Source organism: Anguilla anguilla, chromosome 3 (assembly GCF_013347855.1).
Source record: "Anguilla anguilla isolate fAngAng1 chromosome 3, fAngAng1.pri, whole genome shotgun sequence".
Classification (NCBI taxonomy): domain Eukaryota; kingdom Metazoa; phylum Chordata; class Actinopteri; order Anguilliformes; family Anguillidae; genus Anguilla; species Anguilla anguilla.
Genome location: NC_049203.1, coordinates 53648610 through 53671691, shown reverse-complemented (window position 1 = coordinate 53671691; position 23082 = coordinate 53648610). Strand labels below are relative to the sequence as shown.

Below are 23082 nucleotides of genomic sequence, written 5' to 3'. Positions count from 1 at the left end.
CAACAACAGGATAAGATGCCCCTCCCGCATCCATCACACACATTTTCTACAAACCGAAAACTGGTGCACACACACATACGTACACACATGCACACTCAAACGCACACACAATTGTACGTAGACACACACTCACACACACACACACACACACACACACACACACACACACACGCACACGCACACACACACACTCACAACACAGATGCCCAGGGCACGTTGCGTGAGTGTGCATTTCATGGAGCGATAAGATATATAGCTTGATAGATACTTTTTTTCTGTAAAAGATGCACTTTTTCTTAACAAAACAATCACACCGACATTGTCCTTATCTCTGAATCTTTGTCCTTAGGCAGAGTCTATTTCAGACGAGTCATCTTTATTGTAAGTTTAAAAAATGATAAAACAACTTGCGGTTTTATTCTAAAGATATGCAACAGACAAACTGGTTGCCTTCCACTGTACTTCTCTCTGTGTTTCCTTTTGTTCAGTGAATCCTGTCATCCATGAAACACACCACGTTTCCACACAGATTACATGTTGCAGGTCAGAACAGAAATCAAGAAAAAATAATAACAAGCTTCTTTTTTCTTTTTTTGTTTTGTTTTTTTCTTCATTTTTTTTCTTTTTTTGTAAGGCATTGAAAGAAAACAGCTTAAATACACATACTGTATGTCATCTTCCAGGCAATTGTTTTTTTTTTTTTTTTCTAGAAGAGACCAAAAGATGAAATAAAAAGCACTTCTCATTTTTGTTATTTTGTTTGAGAATAAAGTGTTAATTTCTCCCCAATCTGCTTAAAAAGGCCGTTTTTAAAATTATATTTAGAAAAAAAAACACACTGCTGAAAGCCTTCCCATCCGGTCTGAAGAAGAAAGGCAGTTCTATTTTGGCAGTTCTGCACAACCTGACATCCTGAAAGAGCTTCCTTCACTCTCTGTAGTAAAAGTCTTTTTAAAATGACTTCTTTTGACCCCCCCCCCCCAACTCCCCCCCCAACTCCCCCCTCCCCCGGACCCATAATATATTTATAAAAAGAGACTCCTGCCTTCCACCCCTCTCTCTCCTTAAAGCTATACTCGGGTAGTGGAGTGTGACTGTGGCAGGCCCGTGGAGTTGAACCCCGCGGTGAAGGTGTTGTAGGGGTGGAGGTTGGGCACGCCCACCAGGGAGTTGGGGATCATGGTGATGGTGTTGGGGGTCATGAGCGGGATGTCGTCGGGGGAGCGGCGCAGGGTCAGGGTGTAGTCCGGCAGGGAGGCCAGACGCAGGGGGTCGTGTGGGGCCCCGCCCTCGCAGTCGTGGTGGGTTTGGTTCATCTGCAGGGACATGATCTCCTCCTCGGGGGCGTGGCCCACGTCGTTGGCGGTGGTCTGGCGCTGGGGGCTGGGCTGGCGGTGCGAGTCTTGCCGGCGCTTGTCTTTGCGGTAGTAGAGGGCGGCGAAGGCCAGGACGTTGAGGAAGAGCAGGGAGGCGCCCACGGCGATGGTGACGCTCAGCTCGGTGGAGTAGTCGCGCGGGTTCTCCACCACCAGGGGGCCCGTCTCTTCGTCCCCATTCCACGGCTCCTTGCCGTTCTCGCTGTTGTAGGCCGGCGACATGGGCGGCCGCTTGGTGTTGAAGGGCCAGTTCTTGCCGTTGGGCCTCTTGGTGGACAGGGAATTCTGGGTAGTCTCCGGCGGGGGCACTTTGGTGGTGGTGGAGGTGTAGTGGAACATGTCATGAAGGTTGTAGAGGTGCGGCACCAGGTGCTTCCAGAAGGCCACTTTGGTGGCCCGGTAGTGGTCTCGGACACGAGGCTTGAGCCCAATATGCAGGTACAGCTGGTCCTGGGGGTTATACTTGGACCAGGCCACCTCTTCGAAACGATTAGCCTTGGTGTGGATGAACTTGGTGTCCTGGGGCACTGGCTTGTTTGGATCCCTGGGGAGATAGAGGAGACAAGAATTTAGTGCTATGGACTCTGGAAGCAAAATCAATTGAAACTGTCAGGGAAAAAAAAACTGTTAGAAATTTCAAAGAATTTCATTTTTTTTTTTAATTATTCAGTGTCAGTGCACTCATCAAAACAGTACATGCCTTCTTACAGTATGAGCCGTGTACTGTTACTGTATGTTTGAACACCAGCTATGGTGAATTTTGCTCTATGGCTGTACTCGACCTCCTCTGTCAGGCCTGATTTTTTGGCAGCGTGTTTTGAATTAGGTCTGACAGTGCCCATCCCTGCTGTTACGTATAGAGCTGGGTAGAGGCTTTAAAAGTGAATATATAAATAAATCAATGTGCTTAGACATGCTTAAGGAAGCAACTTGTTGTTGATAACGCGAGAGAAGGGCAGCCCCTTTGCTAATTGCTTTGGGAAAGCGGCGCAGTATGCATTAACAACAACTGCGCTGATGTACTGTGGACCAGATTAATCAAGACAGAGTGGGAGAGCTTGTGGGCGTGCGGGGTGGGGGCGTTAAAGGTACAGTGGCACACAATCTCCTCCAGGGGTCAGTGTTTCCCACTGAGTGTCACTCACGCGCGCTTCGTCTGGCCATCCATTAAAATTACATGGCGGTATTGATTTATCGACTGTATTAACATATGGCATTCAAAAGGCACCACGAGGCTCTTTGTCGTAACACAGCCACGTCCGGGAGGCAGGGGGAATTTGGACGAGCCTGCTGTTTTTCCTGGGAAAGGATCACAGTTGCATTTATGAAGTGCTGCAATGCAGAGAGGAGGAAGCGTCGGGAGAGAGGAAGGAGACAGCGAGGGTGTTTGCGCGCGCCGCGCGCCTCCCTTAGCGGCACAGACGCAACGACGCCGCCCAGTTATGACCAACCGCAATCGATCAAGCACGGACACGGGTTTAAATGCGATCTCCGATCGCCCTGCTCACTGACACCACTGTGGGGGAGAAAAACAAGAAAAAGCCTCTCGTCGTTTGTCATATAGTTAGGGGTTAAGCGCATAGAACATTATCAGCCTAGCAGAAGTTAACGTGTTTATCTTCCAACTCGATCCCGGTGTCAATTTTCCCTTTTCAGGTCAATGCTTCTGGGAACACTGGGGCAGATTGAGCTGGCTCAAGAAAAATCCCTCGTGCCACTGGATGTCAGTGGAGCGCGCCGTAAATAACCTCTTTTATTAGGCCAGTAATGATCCCCAATGAATATTGACAGCTGGAGTATGATGACTTTGTAGCTGAATATCAGTAATTAAGTTTCAAAGGAGGAAGCACAGGAGGTAAGGTCATATTGATCTTCTGTGTGCAACATGCCAGCAAACAGGATGTCAATGTGGCTGCGTACGCCCTCCTTCTGAATTCTGGAGGCATCTCACATGTCAACAACAGCCTGAACCCCCCCCCCCCCCCCCCCCCCGCCCCTTCCCCACCCCCAGAGCAATCTCAGTTAATGGAAATTCCTGGCCTCGCAAATACACAGCAAATTCCCTCTCATGATGATCAATCTGCAAAGAAACGCAAAGCAGTTTCTGTTCAATTTAACTGAGTGTCCTCCACAGTGCCGGCGCTGGGAGCGTGTGGGTTTTCGTGTCTCAGGCACGTGCCTCGGACGCCTCGCAGCGAGCAGGGAGGAGAAACCCAGAGCTCCTGTACGAGGAGCGCACACACTCACAACAAAGGAGGGTGGGGAGAAAAAAAAAAAAAATCAATCCGCCGTCTTTGGATAATTTGATCGGTAGCATTAAAGAACAATTGCTTGCCTTATCTAATTACACACATACACATGCTAGGCGCTCGCCGCCGTGTCAATAATAAACAGCTGACTTGCCCCTTTGGAACGTTTGAGCTAATGACTGAACGGTCGGCTCGCTTTTCCGCCTCTAGCGCAGCCTGGGCATTGCGGCGCTCGCATTAGCCGCGAGCAGCCTGCTCTGCCTCCCACTTAAGCGCCGCTCTAGATCCCAGTCAGTGACAAGGCAGAGCCGACCCATTATTATGGTCGTAAAACCCGGCGTTTTAATGCCGTTTTAGATTTCCTCTGATGTTTTCATATGGCGAGGGCACTCGGTCTTGCGCAATAAAGCAGCCCTTCATTTCCCTTCTGCCCCATCACCTGCGTTCATTGATCCCCGGGTGATCGCTGATTGACCCCTGGTTGGCCCATGAGTGACCCTAGGCAGCCGAGGAGCAAAAAAGCTCAGAGTGTGGGAGGTGGGGGCGTTAAAAAAAAATTGAGCATGATGGGGGTGGCGGGGATGGGGGGGGGAGGTTGGCGGGGGTTGTTGGTTTCCTGGGCTCCTATAACTAACAGGAAATGAAGGAGTTCATCTCACAAGAACATAGGAACATAATATTTGGAGGCGAGAACATTCCATTCAGCTCATTATTTTGCCTACTGTTTGGACTCTCTGGCACTTTATCAAGCCTGGTACTAAGAACCCCAATGGTGTCTCAACCGGATCCTTTAATAAGCATATTCGTGTACAGTACAGTATATGAGAACGGAATAGAGAAGCTTCTAGAGTCCCTGATGTGCAGAGCTAACATGTGCTGTCCACCACCGACTCACATGAATCAAACAAACGATGGGTCATAGCCAACAAAATATGCTTCAAACGAGGGAGCCTTTGACAGCGCACCAGAGCTCCACACATCTCGTTGGGTATTCATGAAGCCATGCTCATCCATCACGAATGCGCATACACCCAACGCTACACGGTTTTAAAAATGCATAATTCATTGATCTGTGCTGGAATGTAGAGGACATGATAGTGCGTCTGTTATATAATCCTTTGAGGAAAATAAGACAATGCATGTATGTCACCCTAACAATAATGTACTATTCTAGCAATTAAAAGAAGGGCCGAGATGTAAAAAAACAAAAACAAATGCAAAAACATTTATAACAGTGATTTATCCTTTGTTCCATCCTTGACTAATTCTGATCATTTGAATAAACATAAGCCTTACAATCAGCCGATCTGAAACTACACACGTTTGTAACCCCCTAGGCATAGAATAGGCATCTATTTTCACTCCGTAGCCTTTCAATTCCTGTATCAAGTTTACTCTCTTAATTAGGACTCACTGCTCCACACTAAATCAGTGGCTTTGATGTTAACTTAAGCTGAAATAACACGCTAAATTTATTAATGAATTATTTTTCTCCCCTTTTTTAATTCTTCAAGTTTGCCCCAGGTGTCCTTTATTTGTGATACTGGGGACATAACCGGAACTTTGCACAGCAGTGGATCCACATTATTCACTTTACAGGGTTCCTATTATGCATGTACGTATATTATGCATTTGCATCTGTAATATGTCCTTTGTTCTGTTTTCTTAGGTTATCAAGTTATGCACCAATAAAGTGCCTCCACTCATGGCATTGCAAGCAAACGGGTAAGCATGGGTCCTGTTTTGGGTCTGTCCATTAGGGCTGAAGAGATCTTATTTTTTGTTTTACAATATTGTCTTTTTTGTTGGTATTTTTTTTTTCTTTTTATAGTTTTGTATTGTTATGTTGTATTTTCATTTTTATTATTCTTCTGCTTATTGCTGATAAGGGTGAGGTGCCACGTAAGTCCTTCTGGGTTTTTAGCTCCATCTTGCACTGTCTGTGTTCATATGTACATTTCTCGCTATGTTATGTCCTCTATTTTTTAAACGACGTGGATATAAACAAACCATCCAAATACAAAACAAAAGAAAAGAACGGAGACTTTCTGAAATGCAGTCTATGCTTGGGCATGGCCGGCGCTGGTCTGTTTACCGAACATGGCTGCCGATTTTAAAGCCTGTTTTTTTCCGCCCCCTTTAGCATGGCGCAGAGCGCCCGGGAGCGCCTTCGGAACGGGGATTAGCTGAGACCAGACGTGCGGTTAATGTTTAATGACAGGCTTTAGATGTAGTTATGGCGCAGGGGAGGCTGCGACGAGACGATGGAGGGCTGCTGGAGGACGCGCGGCCTCTTCCCCCCTCGTTATGGCCGCCATCGATCGGCGGGATTGCGTGAGTGACAGCCGACACGTGTCTCAGCGCCTCCCCCCTCTCCCGCCACCGCTCCTCTCCCCTCCCCTCCACCTCCCCTCCCTTCCCCGCGCTTCGTTTTCAGGATGAGAGGCCTCGAGGAAGAGAAGAAATCTCTCTCCCTCGCCTCATTACATTCAGCTCGCAATCAATGGCTTCAACGCCCCGTAATAAGCCATGTGACTTCCTGTCTCTTTCATGCAAATCAGGATATTGGCGACAAATCTCACACCCGCGAGTGTTCAATTTAATTGATTGGGCAGCGGGGAGCCACAAACCATATCCTTTCAAATGCAACAGGACTTTGTCCAAGCCGAACAACAGGCGCTTGAGAGGCCGAGTGCGGGAGGACCCAGGGGTTTAATTACTGCCAATCTGCTGAAAACCCCCCCGGGGACCTGGTGCGAGGAGAGCTTCGCAAGGTTTTCCTCTGAAAACATAACCAGGCAAAAAATTATGTTTTTGAAACGGTTAACCTCTCGGTCCTGGTTGAGCAGTGAGCGAAAACACTGAACTTTATTTATAGATGGAGGAGGCAAGGGCTGAAGCAGAAAGCTTGGGGGGTTAAATGTCTTTTTTTAGGGGGGGGTGTGAGGGTTGAAAAATACAAAGATTTGCATTCACCTCACTGGAGTCCTAAGATGTGTGACATTTCCAAAGTTGCTTATGTTCATAAATCAGACACAGGAGACTGAAAGAGGGAGAGAGGAGAGAGAGAGAGGGCAAGGAAAATAGAACAAATAAGGAGGTAGGAGAGGGGAAGTAGAGAGAGGGAGAGGGAGAGGGATAGAGAGAAAAAACCATGAGAGAACAGACATAGGAGGGAGCAGAGAGAGAAAGAGAGAGAGAAAGAAAAGCAAGGGATATAGGGTAGAAGTGGGGATAAGAGAGAGAAAGAGAGGAGAGGTAGAGGAGAAGGGGTGAAAGGGAAAGAGAGGGAAAGAAGAGAGAAGGAGAGAGAGAGAGAAAGGAAGGGGGAGAGGAGGGAGGGAGGGAGGGAGAGAGAGAAGAGAGACAGAAAGGTGGGGGAGGGAGAAGGGGAGCCATATGTGCTCGTGTTTTGCTTACTAACGACCCTGGCAAGGCACGGCGCATGCAGCATCTCAGCACAAGGGCGAGAGGAAGCGGGAACAGAGGCGCTCTCTGAGCCGAGCCCAACCAAAGGACCGCGGGACGCGCTCGAGACGCGCCAAACACGTGCAGCGCCCGCAGGCCCAAAGCAGCGCCCGCAGGCCCGTCTCAGACGCGCCATTTGCGCTCCGCTCGAGAAACAAAAAAAAAAAAACGTTACCCCTCACGTCCCTTAAAACAAAGATTTCAGAGGACAATCGGATGCAGGGAGCTGGCCTTTAAAAAAAATGACAACAGACATGAAGAGAAATGGGAAACGGGAAGAAGGGGCTCAGGAGGTACACATGCTACTCACGTGCGCTGCGGAGGCTGCAGAGGGCTCTGCTTCAGAGGGATAGCGGGGAGTGGCATCTGTCTGAACGCTCAAAGAGCTGCGCCCAGCGCTTGTCTTACAGCGGCCTGGGCCCGGCCTGCAGTCTGCACATCTTCAGAGACTTCACCGACACACAGCACGGCTTCTTTTTATTTTTCTGTTCACGGGCCTGATCCCTGCGCCTCTCTGGCTGTGCCGCGGGCAGCGGTGACTGGGTGTGAGGTTGGAGGGGTGTCCTTTGTGTATATTTTTTACCGGTTTTATTTCCTTATCCCCGCCGCCCCCTTCCCACACGCGCCGTCGGGATCCTTACAGTCAGCTGTGCAAAATTACCCTTTGAGAAGCACTCAGCGTTTTTATATTATCCTGCCATCTAATCCCTGGCTCTTTACAAGCTCAGGCCCCGCTGCTAGACCATACATAATCCCCCATCTGGAATAATACCTTTGCCGCAGGAGGACTCGCCATGGCCATGTCTCGGAGCCCCCTTGTCCCCAGACTGTGCCAGTTACGCCTGTCAGGCATCCCCCCCCCCCACCCTCCCACCCGGGCTTATGGCCCGGAGAAAGAGAGGGGTGCACGCTGGCCCCCCAGAATGCCTACGGATGGGGCGTGTGCAGGCACGCAGTAAACCCCTCGAATACCCCAAAAATGAAGGGGGCTTTACAATCATGCACACACAATGGGTAGAGCTGTAACGATCGTCCAATACATTGTGTGGATAGATGACAAGACCAGGTCAAAACCTAGTATATGGCTGGACCGAACCGGCCGACCAATGGTGTAACTTCATCAGTCAGTCACTCAGTCACAGACATGTACGGTGTAACTTCATCACTCACTCAGTCACAGACATTCACGTTTACAGGGCTGGCCCCGCTGTTGTGGTCCAGCCAAAAAGTATACACGTGTATTGATTAGAAATATATCATATAGGGACATATACATGAATGTAAACAGATAATACTAGTATACACACTGCAATTATCAGACATGGTTATGAATTCAAGTGATCAAGAACCATAAAAAATCTAAATAAAACATCATCAGCTTTTCAGAGCAATGGACCAATGCAAGTTTAGCTATTGCCTACGCATTTCTGTGGATTTTTTAAAATCACTTGATGCTGAAAGAGATCACAGCCGACAATATAGCCACCTTTTCACAGACCAAAACTACGGAGACATGTTTAACTTTTTAAAAATGATTTATCTTTTTATTTTATTTTTGTGTCCATGTCTACAAACCACAAAATATGGAAATGGGCCATTGTTGTGTAGGAAACAAATGTAGTCTTTTCCCCCTGCATGCCCAGCTGTACATTAACAGTGCAAGGCAGAGAAGCTAAAAACCGGTTTTAAAAAGTTATTAATCTCATACAGTAAGCATAGATTTATCTGTGCCAGGTAGACCTTTGCAGCTAATTAATTCACAGGCGGTGTTTACAAAAGTGCAATGGGTCCAAGTGCACTTATTCACTCAGCCCAATGCAGTTCATTGCGGCCAAGACAAAGTTGCAAAAAAACGTACATTTTGTACACGTCATGCTAAATAGCACTGCCCCAATTAAACATCATGTTAAATCAGTGAACGTTGTTTTGTTGGTGAGGGCGGGCCATTAGAAGACATGGATGCATACACTCCTTATCCAGCTATAGCCAGGAAGATGACTGACAGGAACACTTTCAAAGCTACTAGCTAACCTGTCCAAGCAATCCTTGTAGCAGTCACCAGTACTGAGTGCTCCTTCCACCTCAATTAAAAACTTTCTGAAATCAATGCGTCTGAGGAGAGTTCTTGCTTTAATTTCCGTTGAAAATGCCAGGGCCAGACAAGTGGTTTTTAATACAATGTCATTAGCCAGTTTGCAGCCACCAAAGTGCGACATTAAAATCAAGTTTTAATGAGGCGGGACATGATTAATTTATATTACAGCCTGTTGACTGCAAGGTTTAAATGTTACTTAATACTGTACACGGGCACATGTTTGTTGCTACTGTGGGGTGGGCACTGTCCCCGACTGCGTTTAATCAAATTCAACAAAGGGCGTATTTAATTGCACTCTATGTATAAATGAGCCTACCCCAAAATGCACGATGTCAAGCCACTGCTACTTTTCATAGCGGTCCTTCAGATGAGCTCCCACAGGCCGAGAGGAAAGGTTCGTGCGTAACTTGTGGGCAGACAGTGGGCACCTGATTGATTAGTGGGCAGCCACTGGATGTCCTGCCGTCTAAAATCCCTCCCTGCCAATTATGCCCTGTCCTGCGGGGCTGGCGGCCGCGGCTGGCACTGGCACAGTCCTCAGCCAACGCCAGACTGCGGGACCCACGCTGACACAAGAACAGTGCCTTAACAGAATGAGCCATGCAGCAGCCCCACGCAGCAATCTTTATTTTGTAGTTCTAAAAATGTTGAAATATCCATGGTTAAATATTCATAACCGGACTTCAATATGTTTATTCTGCATCCCAGAATGCAAAGTGCAATAACATATTAAGCAGATGTCCCTGACAGATGAGTTCATGAAAGGTTAATCGCATACCTTTCTTTTCACATCGGGAACATTCAGTCATTCAAAATCATACGTGAATGTCATTTCTGTTTATAGAACAATGTTATGGTGACTGTTGTAAGAGGGAAACAATTAAAGACTCCAGCCTTTGCCAATCAATTTTCCTCTTGTACAGGTGGTTGTCACATTGAATTTGAATTGCAGGGTGTGATAAGGCGTTCGAAGTTCTAACGGTGCTTCCTACACTGGGCTGGATTTAGCTGTTTTGTGCTTTGGGCAAAACTGAGCTCAAAAGAAAAAATTGCAAATAAGGAAGAAAAGAAAGATAGTCAAATTGCTGCAGGCAACAATGATCGACTGAAGGGAGCATGTGTGATCGATACTGCTGTAGGCTAGTGTGAGTGTGTGTGTGTGTGTACGTGTGTGTGTGTGTGTGTGTGTGTGTGTGCGTGCGTGTGCGTGTGCGTGTGCTTGTATGTGTGTGTGTGTGTGTGTGTGCGTGTGCGTGTGCGTGTGCTTGTATGTGTGTGCGTGTGTGTGCGTGCGCGTGCGTGTGAGTACGTGTGTGTGTGTGTGTGTGTGTCCTTGTGTGTTTCACCAATCACATTCTGTCTCTTGAGGGACTAGAATCACTTAACAATGGCACTACCCCTTCCCAAAGAAATACAAAAGCATATGGAACCATTGCCCATCATAACTAATCATAACATATCATTCAGAGATTATATTAAATCATATTTAGCAGGGCGATTGTGAGATCTTTTTTTTATTTTTAATCTTAATTACGATGAGATAATTTTGAATGTGCTCACTTAATAAAACCAACTAACATACAAGGTGATGCTGTACAGTGTCCTTTTGATGATTTGATTAGCTTATCATAAAGCACTGCGAGACCTAATCTTAGAATTAGTGGAAGTCTATGGATGAGGAAGACCCAACTTAGGTTCTGCCTTAAAATCTTAAAATATGCAAACCAAACATCATGAAGACTTTTTGAGCAGTTAAGACCATGTCCTCAATAATATAACTTCTAACTAAATTATCTTGCTTGCATTAGAAGCTTGCTTAATAAGCTTAAGAGGCTCAGAGGCCACAAATGATGCATCAACAGAAGCTGGGGAAATAGGTCTTTTATAAACGGTAGTACTACCATGGACTGTGTACCTCAAATTAGCAAGTTAATTAGTACATTAACTATTAAAGGTAATTGTTTACCAAGAAAATGTCAACAAAACAAAAGATGTTTACAACTTTCTGTGTAGGCTAATCAATCACTAAGTAGAAGTACACAGTCAACAGTTTTACTATGGTTTTATAAATAGTCCTCTTTCTCAGGCTTCTGATGATGTATCATGTGCTTTCGCATAGCCACATAACTTCAGAAGTTTTAGAAGTTATACCATTAAGAATATGGCTGAGCAAACAGCCCGTGAACAAGCTTTGCAAATGATGGCATTCGTGTCCATGGCATTTGGTGGTTCTGAAGAGATTTTAATGTAGAACCTGGAGCTGCTCTTTTCATAGACTTCCTTTGGAATTTAAAATGAGGTTTTGTGAAGCCTTTTTGATGAACTAATCAAATCTGCAAAAAGAGAGCTGCCATTATAAGGTCAAAAGACATTTTTCAAGTTAAAGAATATATGAATAACACTCAGTTTTAAGGTGAACTATCCCTTTAAATTGACTAATTCAGTAATCACCAAATTGACCTCCGGCTACTGTAATCTGTCCCCTTCCCAGCCAGGTAAATGAACACGCATTAATCTTCTAAAATAATGACAGTTTTTCTTTTTTCTTTGGGAGAGGGGTAGGGTTGGGGGAGGTCAGCGCACTGTTATTATACACTTAATGAACTGTGACAGAGTAAAATGTTCCTAGACCCCGACAGCACTCACCCGGTCTTGGCGAAGTTGGTCCAGTACGTCATGACCACGGCGCTGAGCATGACGTCGTTCTTGGAGAAGTTGCAGGGGAACAGGTCGGTGGGGCCGATCATGGGGATGCCGAAGACGTACGGCACCTCGTCCCCGTGGGCGGCGTCCGACCAGGCGGGCTTCATCAGGCTCTGGCAGTGGTGGTAGAAGGCGTAGAAGTAGGTGGGGGAGCCGTAGCGGGCGTGCAGGTCGGCCGTCACCACGGCCGGCTCCACCCACTGGTGGTCGGTGAAGAGGGCCACCAGGGTCTTGCGGCGGGTCTCCGGGTTGTCGCGGTCGGCCCAGTCGGTGTACATGAACTTGATGGTTTCGCGCAAGGTGTCCTTGCCCTCCGGGTAGCCGTAGAGGCTGTCCACGAAGTCCGAGACGGAGAAGTCGAAGTCGTTCCCGGAGACGCCGTCCTCCGAGTCCACCACGTTCTCCACGAAGCGCAGGCCCTCGCCCTGGTTGACGCCCAGCATTATGTCGTAGTTGAGGAACTCGCCCTGCTCCATCAGGATCTCCGGGTCGTCGGGGATCACGTCTCCGTCGATGACCGGGCCGAACGCCACGTGGTAGCGCGCGGGCTGGATGTCCTGCTCCACCAGCTCGCGGGCGTTCTTCTTGCGCAGGCAGTCCACCATGTCCAGGGTGTCCAGCACGTTGCAGCCCACCTTCTCCGCCAGCATGCGAGTGTATTTGACGGGCTGGTAGTTGACGGCCCAGCTGGACAGCGCTGAGCCGCTCTGGATAATGGCTCGGTGAAAAAGGCCTGCAGAAGAAATAACAGAGAAGATCAGAGCAGTGCCTGGTTTTATTTTTAAACCTGCTGTAAGAAATGATTTATTATTTAATGGTTTAGTTTAGTTCATGCGTCTGCATTGTTTTTTTCTTTACTGTAGTTGCTTCTAGTTCTTTATTGTTTTGTATTACACACACGTTTTTTTAAAGATATCCATTAAATTCAAATTTTTATTAAAATCATTATTATCATCGCCTCTCCCCTACATCACACACATAACCGTTTAAAAAGAATTCTGAGTCACAATCTATTTCAATAATGCAATTTTTCAGAACAAAGAAATGACATCCTTCATTATTCAAAGAGAGGCAGATTTATATGCATGCAGGCTATTACACAAATAAGAAATGCATAGGCATGCACGGACGCACGCACGCACCACACACACGCACGTACGCACGCACACACACACACACACACACACACACACAATGCCAGAAACAGTATGGTCAATAATAAAAGATTTTGGATTTAAAAATAAGTAAAATTGCAATGTGAATACACACATTGAATTGTCACTCACAACATATTTTTTCTTGTTTTGAATTCTATTTTTGTGATTGAATGCGCTGATGGATTTATTTTTTGACCAACAGAGACGTAAATGTCCGGGGGACGGAGTTCTGTGTTTTTGGTCATTTCCGTCTGTACGTGGAATTTACACCACGGCATTTCGGAAGAGCACAGAAGAAACCGGCCCGAATCCGCAGAACACTGCGGCAAGACAGGACCTCGTTTAAAAAAAAAAAAGCCCCCTCGCTCTGCCCGAGCCCCCACGGTCCCCCCGTTGTGCCCCCTCCTCGCAATCATCTACCTGATTGCACAATTGATCCGTCTTCCCGCCTTCTTTGTGTTGGCCCGAATCCAATGTGCACTGCGCATTGTGGAAGTTTACACACTGCCTTAACCCTGCGCTTCTGCCATTCACCACCTTCGACTAAGAACTCCGTGGAGGATGGGCCACTTACATAACACAGACATTGCAGATATTCACAATTCAGCACAGGATCAGATAGCTGGTACAGCAACACAGGAAACGCAGCAGCAGGTTCAGAACGACTCTCATAATTAATTTTTTTACATAAAAAATTCTGAATAAATTGCACATAATATATTTTCTCCAATATTTGAAACTAAGGGCTGCAGAAATTTAATTTCAGTCAAATTGAAGTAAAATCCCATATGCGTGCAATTTGGTCTTGTGTGAATTTGGAATTTGACTTTGTTATAACTCAAAAAGGTGCCTAACAAGGAAGGGCACCGAAGTAAAGACTGGAACCTACATGGCTTCAGCAACAGCCTCCTGATACGAGGAAGCTACTCTCTGCTAGCAGCAAGCGGCAGTGCGCTAGCTCTGCCGACTCTCGTGGCTCGGCCCTCTTTGGGCTACTCCAGAGGGGAAGAGAGCCTCACATCTGTCCAGGAAAAGGGAAGCAGATGCCGCAGTTAGAACACAGTTTAGAGAGGGGGACGGTAGATGAAAAATAGCCACCCTCAAGCACCAGTGCCCCTAACTTAATCTTGTGCCTCCTCGAATATTGGCAGTAGTGCTCCCGCCACTCACCCCTACCTCGTTTGCTCTCAACAGACACGGCGGCCTTGGATGCGCATTTTGCATACTAAAACGCATTTTAATAACAGAATGCACTTCTTTTTAATGTCTTTTCGCTGACATGTTTATTGTTGCCATTAAGAAAATATAGTAACATATCATTATATAGGATGTGAATCACCCTCATTAACTGCAATTATGTCCCATTCGGCTGAATACTTGGGAGCTGTCGATGTTTAATCACGGTAATCAAGATCCTTTCATCAATAATAGATGTAATTTTTTTTACCAGGTTATTAACACCATTTGAATTGTATTAAACGACTGTTACAAAGCCCAAGTACAACACATATTTATGAATGCTCACTATATAATTCCACTTTACATTTGGAAAAACTGAATGACACGTGCATGCCATTTATTCACAAAACTAATTATTTTATTAAATGCCCTGTTAACATTTGAATTTGGGATAGGAGAAGGGAAAAATATTTTAATAGGGATGCTGGCGCAGCAGTGACTACAGTCCTATCCTGACAGAATTTAAGATGCTGAATTCATAGATGTCTCTACTGTCCAGCTGTGAAAAATAGCCTATGGTTTTAAGGCTAATTTTTGGTAAACCAGGCTGCTTGAAAGTACCCCATGTTCTATTACCTACTGGTTCCTGTTTCATTTGATTGTTAGCTAATCCCTGCCTAAATCAAATGAATGTCTTTTGGTGTGGCGTTATTGTAGAAGCTCACTCCATTGGATGAAGGTTCATTGGATTTTGACATCCCACTTTGTGTGATTGAAATGGGATGTTGGTTGCTGCTGTAGTCCAAATTGCAGTCACACTGACCAATTCAATACAAAGTTCAGTACGAGCCAAAAACATCCACCACAATCCGACAGCAAGGACCAATGGACCAAAACATTAATTTCAGATTGAAGCTATTCTCTTGGCTTTCAACACAATGAAGGACTAAATATGTTTTGCTACTGTTCTGTACAGTCTAATAAAAAAAGCAAGAGCACGGCAGTCACCACTTTATACAAGGATAAAAGAATTTAAAGTGTGTTAGCGGTTGCTTAGTATAGCTTTAAATGGTTTCCGCTCTTAAAAGCAAACAAAGAAACAAAGCCCTTTTGAAATAAACCTGTGAAGCCCGCAGAAAGCAAAATGTAAGCACTTGCTCACATTTCAATCACCATGGCCCTGTGTTTCTTGCCTGGATTGCTTTAATATCCTTTGGACAATATCCATGACATTTAGTCGTGAATGAGTTTGGAAAAGGAGAATGGTCCGAAATCAAACTTTTGACTTACATGAAATTCTTTTGCCGGCCCACAATGTTGAATTATGACCTTGTAACGCCTTGCTTTAAGCTCGGAGCTACTTCTTCCTCTGTGTCATTTATGTTTTCCTGTTTGTTGGTTGCGTAAAAGGCAACAGACAGTAGGGACGAGGCGGCGTTACGGGTGACACGTGAGGGAGAGGTACCTAAAGCGTGAGGAGATCCATCAGACGGAGGGTTTGCTGGCAGATTGAGGTCAGAGTGAGTTATGTCTGGAGCACTGAGGTGATCACTCACTTGGCCCCAGTAAAACGCTGCTTCAGTGCGGTTTGTCAGCCCCGGCCACCTGCGACTCTCAGGACACGGGTTAAATGGCTGCAAAGCAGATTCCATGTTGGGAGAAAATCTCGGATAACTTACTACACCTGTAAAACGGTGACCCGGTGTCACATTTTTTACGTGTACTGGGAGTGGGGAGACCTGCTCCTGTAATAATATTTTTATCCCCCTCCCCCCCTCCCCATTGATTACATTTTAAGAGCAAAATGTCTATTCTGCCTAAATTTTGCCTTCTGTCATGAGCTTTTTACACACAATTCTCAACACTTTTTTGCCTCACATTCAAACAGCATCGTGTCGATACCTATGATATGATCTCATTGCCACGTTTTTGGCAGGGGTGAAAGTCATAGCAGCGTAGGTAATGCGACGTGCGTGTCTCCCTTTATAAAACCATGCCCTCAGGAACATTGGCTGGAGGAGAATAACTCTGCTAAATCGGGGCATCATTTAGTCATCTGTGCTGCCAAAATATTATTGGGTTGCAGCAATTATGCTGTACAGGCGGTTTTGAGGTCATGGTGACCTTGAAAACTGACACCTTGCCAGGCTGCCAAACCGCTGAGAAAAATTTTCAGTTCGTCCAAATTCAGACTCCTTTCTTTTTTTTTTGAGAGGTTGGCCGACATCCAGCTGAAATTCATCCGACTCGCTCTCCATCTTGGATGTTGGTATGAACACGCTTTAGGCTTGTATCTCGGCGCATGCAGTACTCTTTGAGCACGATATCTACGGTGGAGCGAATAATCACTTTAAAGTCTTCTCCCCATCTTTTCATCTCGTCTTGAGTTGGCGTGAACGCAAAAGATTTGCTGTCCCAGAGATCAAACCCTGTTTGTGCTGCTGTTCCTCTGTTCAGCTGAAACAAGGATTCCCATTCCCTGCTCAAGTTGTTGCTCTTGACCTTGAACTAGGGCAAATCTGCCTCTCCTACATATGAAATCAGCTGAATGTCTAGCCACTCTGCCTTTTACACTCACCTCTGAGCACAGCGCATTCCCAAACCACAAAACATTCCCTGAGCCTTGTCCATCCTAAAACTGGACTCTGCCCCTAACATTGTTTGCAATAGGAAAGGACACTGAAGACCTGTCTGCTTCCATGTACCAAGCCATTCATTGTTTTCAGAAACATTTGCTCTGGTTTTTCTTTGTTTTTTTTTCTCGCAAATTTGTTGGAGGCTCCATTACTAAATCAGCTGTTGGGTCACATTGCAGGCCACATGGGGGTGCTGTTGGCTGAAGTGCACTCCAAATAGGGATGCAAATTTGCAATAATTCTTTTGATCAATTAATCTCAACGTTAACAAATGAATAATCGATAGGCATTAAGGTAAATTCTATTTACTAACATTATAGGGTGAGCTGGGGCAGGATGCACCCCTTCTGTAATTCACCTTTTGACCACTAGGTTGAGCCAGTTTTATTTCAGCACATTTCTTGGATGGTGGCCTTCCTAATCTTTGAATAGCATCCAACTGATTTTAGTGGCGGGAAGAAATCAAAAGAAATGGTTTTTAAGGTAATATAATATTTTGACAGTATGAAATAAGTCCCTGTGCTTTCTATAAGGATGTACACATACTTTTTTATTGTTAATATGAGAATCATATGGATGGTGATCCATTAATTTTAACAAAAAAATGGTACATATATTTCTTTGGAATCTATGAGAGTGTAAGAGTAGGACTTTTAAGTAGTAGGGAATATGCCCCCCTCAGTGTGAGTAAGAAGCCAAGCTAATGTAGCAAGTAGGTAAGCCTTCGTCTAAAAAAAAAATCCAATATCTAACCTATGGTAAGAAATGTATTATTATCAGTTTAATAGCTAATTAACTTCATATTATAACATCAATAACATTATAGTGTGCACTATTAGCTTATTGTATAGCTAGCTAGTTTGTAATTTGGGGGCATCTTGCCTTGGTCTACCCTATAGGTCACCAATAAAAATGCAAGTGACACAAGACGCAGTAGTTTTCCTTTGCAAATGGGTTTCTTTTCTTCCACATTCAAAATGCATTAGATCAAATAGAACAATGTTTGTTTAGATGGCTGTTAAATGCAAAAAACGTGAACAACACAGCTCAGAGAATTTTTAAAGTGATGACTGCTTGTCTCAATAGTTCCAAACGCTAGCTGTGGCAGCAGCTAGTAGCAGCAGTGCTGTAGAGTAAAATATGATTAAATTTTCAAAAGTAAGAAGTTAAAGTGCGCGTTAAAGCATGTTAGCTCATTATTTTCTACCAAACTCGGTGGTAGCATAATGTTAGATAATGAATAAAGTTAGCAACACATAGTCGAATAACAATCAATATGGGTTTTAACTTGTAGCGTACTCTTACTCCCTTTTAATGCATAGCGTTACTAAAGTAAGTTTTTTAAAAGGCACATCAACAGTGAAACACACTCTGCCTGCTGCTATTTTAGTGGAATGAAGACAAATCGGAGAAATCAATTTGCAGTACCACCGATTCTACTGCCAGTCAAAAATGAGATGTTTTCAATAGGGTTTTTAGCCGCTTCACATGTAGTTACACTGACTACAGTGTTTGGGTCAAGAACCTCAATTTGCACCGTCAATCTAAATGTAACCCTCAATTTGCACTGTCATGAGCATAAATGTTTTCACAAACAGTTTGTTAGTCAAGTCTCATTATGGGAATAATATCAACGGTTGCCTACATGTGGAGGTGTACGGTGAATAGCATAATGAAAATATGACTCAACAGTCAGCTGTTTACACTAATCCTCTAATTTGAGGTAATTCATGCCATATTCTTGCGACTACATACACATACCCAATATATGTTGGCATATATCCATCCATTCACCCATTATCTATACCTGCTTATCCTGGGCAGGGTCGCGCATTGGGCGAGAGGCAGGAATACACCCTGGACAGGCTGCCAATCTATTGCAGGGTACACACACCATTCACTCACACACTCATACCTATGGGAAATTTAGAGTCTCTAATTTGTCGGCATATATGATTATTGTAAATCAATGCATATGTTTTTACCAGTTCCCATAAATTGCTGTAAGCTCTCTGCGTTCCTACTGAAAAACGTGCATTCAAATCACCAGCAAGATTTGGAATACATTAATCATGTGAGGGTTTAGCGTTTTTACCACAGAACTGTATGGTTTTGACCGGAGAACAGCTATGTCATTTTGACCCTGTATTCACGACTCTCTTTCAACGGCTCAGTGGTTTCAAGCATGTGCTGCGTCACGTGAAGTGTCACTGATCGCTGTGCTTTCCAATCATCTATCAAAAGTAGCCAGAAGTTGCTTCTGAGCTCTGTCAGATTCACAGAATCGTCAGACCAATTACCTCCAGCTCTGCATCAGCACTCAGGAAGAAATAACTTGGAACAAGACGACGAACAAGATTGGAATTGTTATGTTCTAAAATTTTGAACAGGTTCCTTGGTTCCGTGTTTGGAATCAGTTCCCTGGAATCGATTCCCGATTCTCGCCCATCACTACTATTTAAATCATTATGTTTTCTCTGAAAGAGAAATGACATCATTTCTCAGAATGAGAAAATGGTAGGCTACCCAAAATACAATTATTCTTTTTAATCATTAAGCTTGGTCAATGTGAATGTGTAATGAAGACTACTTGATCATCGATTAATCATTAACATGCTTAATTCCTACAGTTTTTCTTTGTGCTTTTCATCTTATTCCCATTGTGTCTGTTGCTGCAGCCTGCTTTGCTATGTGTAAGTAGCACTGCGAGGCTTAGCCACAATTACAGCAGGCTGTATTTTCCTACAGTACATCTACCACTTACACTCAAGACACTCCCCTTTATGCTATCTCTCTCTCGGGAATCTTAATCCATTTCTCTTCTGTTACAAAGGGTGAGAGCCATTTTCCAAACTGTTGACAGCTCCATTGAATATTTCATAGTTCCTAGTTTCGGTGGTGGAGTCGGGTCATGGTTTGAGCCACACGTTTTGGCAGGGAATGAGCACTGAAAGGCTGGCTCTTTCTTTGTGCGCTCCGTTATTAACAATGAAAAGTGGCTCCAAATGCTTAAAAAAAATAGGTCAGCCCTGCCTGTGATCTCTCAAAAGAACATCATTTTCTTCCCCTTCCTTGTGTCGTCCATTGTGTTACAGTCTTTGTGTCCTTTTTCTCTTATTACAGGCTCAATCAGAATTTTTTATATCTAAATCTTTTGTATCTGGTAGCCGGAAACATGATTCACCACAAGTATCCATTTGCTTAATTTGGTTATACTAGGTCTTAAATAAGTCATGAATCTGTTACCGCATCAAGGGTTATGATAGCTCATTTGCATTTGTACTTAAATCATAAAAAAATGGAACAGGACTGGACCATCAGACAAATGACCACAGAAAGAGGCAGCCATTACCTCAGCTCCTGAATCTGTTACAGACACTCCGTATAACAGGTAAGCCCCATGAGGTCAAAATGAAGGTCAGAGGAGATACATCCCTCTCTCTCCACAGCATTTGCATGCTGGAAAAACTGTGAGCATCCACAATTCTGTCTATAAGCGAGTATAGTAACTGTGTCTGCTCACTACCATCACAGTAAGATGGAGTTTTAAAGAAAAGTACATTGCCCACTTAACTTTAAACTTGGCACAGATTACAGATGTTATGTTCTAATATTAGGATGCTAATATCTCTATCCAAAGCATCAGTAACATTTCTGTGGCTCCTACAGTATTAGTGTCTCTCTGTTTCTTTCAACTCAAAGGATAATGAGGATCTCTATGATTCAAATATTGGGAGTTTACATTATCTGTCATCTTTATTTTTTATAGCATCCTGCTGATGACTGCACATGTGAGGTTCTTCAAATAAAAAATGCTGCAAAGATATTACTCCTTCGCAGTGAAATGAATGTCAATCATATGACACTTTTGACGTCAAAATATTCTGCCACTGGTGCAGATATGTATATGCTACACAACATTGCATGCTCTTAATTAAATGGGTGTGTATTCATTTAACATTCACTGAATATAAAACAGGAATATTTGCATACTAATTTGATAAGGCACTGCTCAACCGGCAAACTGCAAATTGATAATTGTGAAAATATTGAGCAACAAAGCTAGGATTATATTGGCTTATTGAAAATATAATTACATTTATAAACTACTGAAAAAAATAATGAAAATCTTTTCTGAAAATCAAAAATAAGACCATAAAGATTTATCCAAATATGCATTTGGGTGGATTCTGCAACAGCCTGCATTACCCAGCAATGTCACACTGCAACTGGTCAATGTATGATGATTGTCCCAAATGATTATATACTGTTTCTTCATAGAATTGTATTGTTTTGCACATGTATGACATGACATATATCTACTTGTCTATAAAACTATACTATTGCATACAATTACAACACATTTTGTACTTTGGTGTCGTAGCAGATGATTCAGAAACAACCCAGTCCTTCAAGTAAGGTGTGAGACATCACAGCTGATCAGAGAGACAGGGCCACTTGGCTGTGAAACAATGAGAGTGAGTGGAAATCATTGAGACCAAACGAATCCAACATTTCACGCACAAATTGAACACGCTTTGATACAGATCTTTGAGTGAGGTTCTGCAGATTTATCTGTGATATCTGCAGCTCAGTAAAATTAAAGGCAGAAAAAGAAAGAGAGAAAGACAGAAGAAGAAAAAAAAAAAGCTGTCCTTGGCGCCAGATCTGGAAGCGGGTAGTCGGTCAATGTTTTGAATGAGTTCCTGACCCAGTCTAGCAACTGCCACCCCCACCAGACACCAGCCCCCTCCACCCACCCCCCGCCTCCCTCAGCACCCTCCCCTTCTTAAAATCGGGGTGCTCTCTGTCTTGATCTGATCCGGAGTTCAGCTTCCTCTATACCGGCCCCAGCTTGGCCCTCTCTCTTGGGAAGGCTACCAGCTGCTCCGAGATAAAGAGTCAGGAAACAGAGGGAGGGAGGCGAGAGGAGTAAAAACGAGCTGATCGACAGAACCGCGGCCCCAGGATCGATTCCCCTCCCGGACCCCGCGAGAGTGATATCTCCCACTAATCACAGCCTGACGTCCAGCAGTCGATGCCCACACGCCCGGCGGGCCAATCAGCACGCTGCCCCCCACCGTCCGTGTCACTCCGCGCGGCTCTCAGTCTCTCCCAAACGGCTGCTTTTCCCTTTTGACGGAAATCTTTATTGCATTATTAAATGCAATTATTATTAGATCTTTTATTCGAGACGGGGCCTAACACAGGGCCGGGTAATCTCTAGACTGTAGGCAAAATGATGAGCTAAATGGGTGTAATCACAGGCGGAATGAGTACAATGGCTATTCTCATCATAAACTTTCATACCGTGTGTTCTAATTATTACATGATGCGTGATGATATTATTGCACAATCGGCATGCCATCACAAGTGCACCGTCTTATCAACCAGTTGCAATGTGGAGGAATGCAATTTTTTTTTTTTTTCTGAAGATGACCGTAGGCGAGCAAACGATAGCCAAGTCAGATGAACAGGTTAGCGCGCCTGATTTGCTCAAAATAATTGAGGAACTTCAGGCTTAATGAGCACTGATTGGGCTATTGCTGCACGTCAGTTGCGGTTACCGAAATGAAAAAAAAAACAAACAATGGTGCAACGGAATGAAAAAATGATAATTCTGTGTATAAAACACGATGCTGCAAATGTCGATGCTGAGAAGGGAGGAATAATTAAAGTTATCCGCGGTTATCTCAACGTCATGATTGCATAAATTCTCCTGCTAATCTAATTTCATACACACCCCTTTTAAACGTTCTCCATTTTCACTCTATGTTTAATACACAACTGTGCTCACACAACCATTGTGTACCAATTATTATCTCTGTTTACCTGCATCTCAAAAATAGATTCTGGGATGAAAATTATTATATATATTCAGGCACCACAAGACAACAAGACATGCTGCAAGCACCAGGGGATGACAAATAAAAAGAAAAATGGACTATGTTGCCAAAATTCCTCTCCAAATATAAATGTATCTTCCATGCACATTTCCGCCATAGCATCCAAGGAATCACTGCAGTTGTATGTACTCAGCACCAGAACACTTGATGCTAACAATGAGCAGCTTTAAAATGGTCAGGATGTTAATAAACTATAAATCAAATGAATCTGAAAAGGGCTTGTTTTGGATAAAAATCTTACTCAAGCAAAAAAAAAAAAAAAAGAACGCAGGGAGGGAGGAGGTAGGATTCTATTCCTGGCCGTGTGTTGCTT

General features: G+C 44.3%; 1 protein-coding gene across 3 annotated transcripts in view; it reads right to left on the bottom strand.

Annotated features, from left to right (window-relative positions):
* Positions 1–1009: 1009 nt before the first annotated feature.
* The window catches only part of nlgn3a (neuroligin 3a), a 208625-nt gene continuing 186552 nt past the window's right edge, over positions 1010–23082 (bottom strand). For all 3 annotated transcript variants that reach the window (XM_035410161.1, XM_035410162.1, XM_035410163.1), the window contains 2 exons: positions 11835–12624; positions 1010–1920 (listed from right to left, as the gene is read on the bottom strand). In XM_035410161.1, coding sequence (XP_035266052.1) covers positions 1071–1920; positions 11835–12624 — 1640 coding nt within the window. In that variant the 3' untranslated portion in view covers positions 1010–1070. The remainder of the gene's footprint in view (positions 1921–11834; positions 12625–23082) is intronic.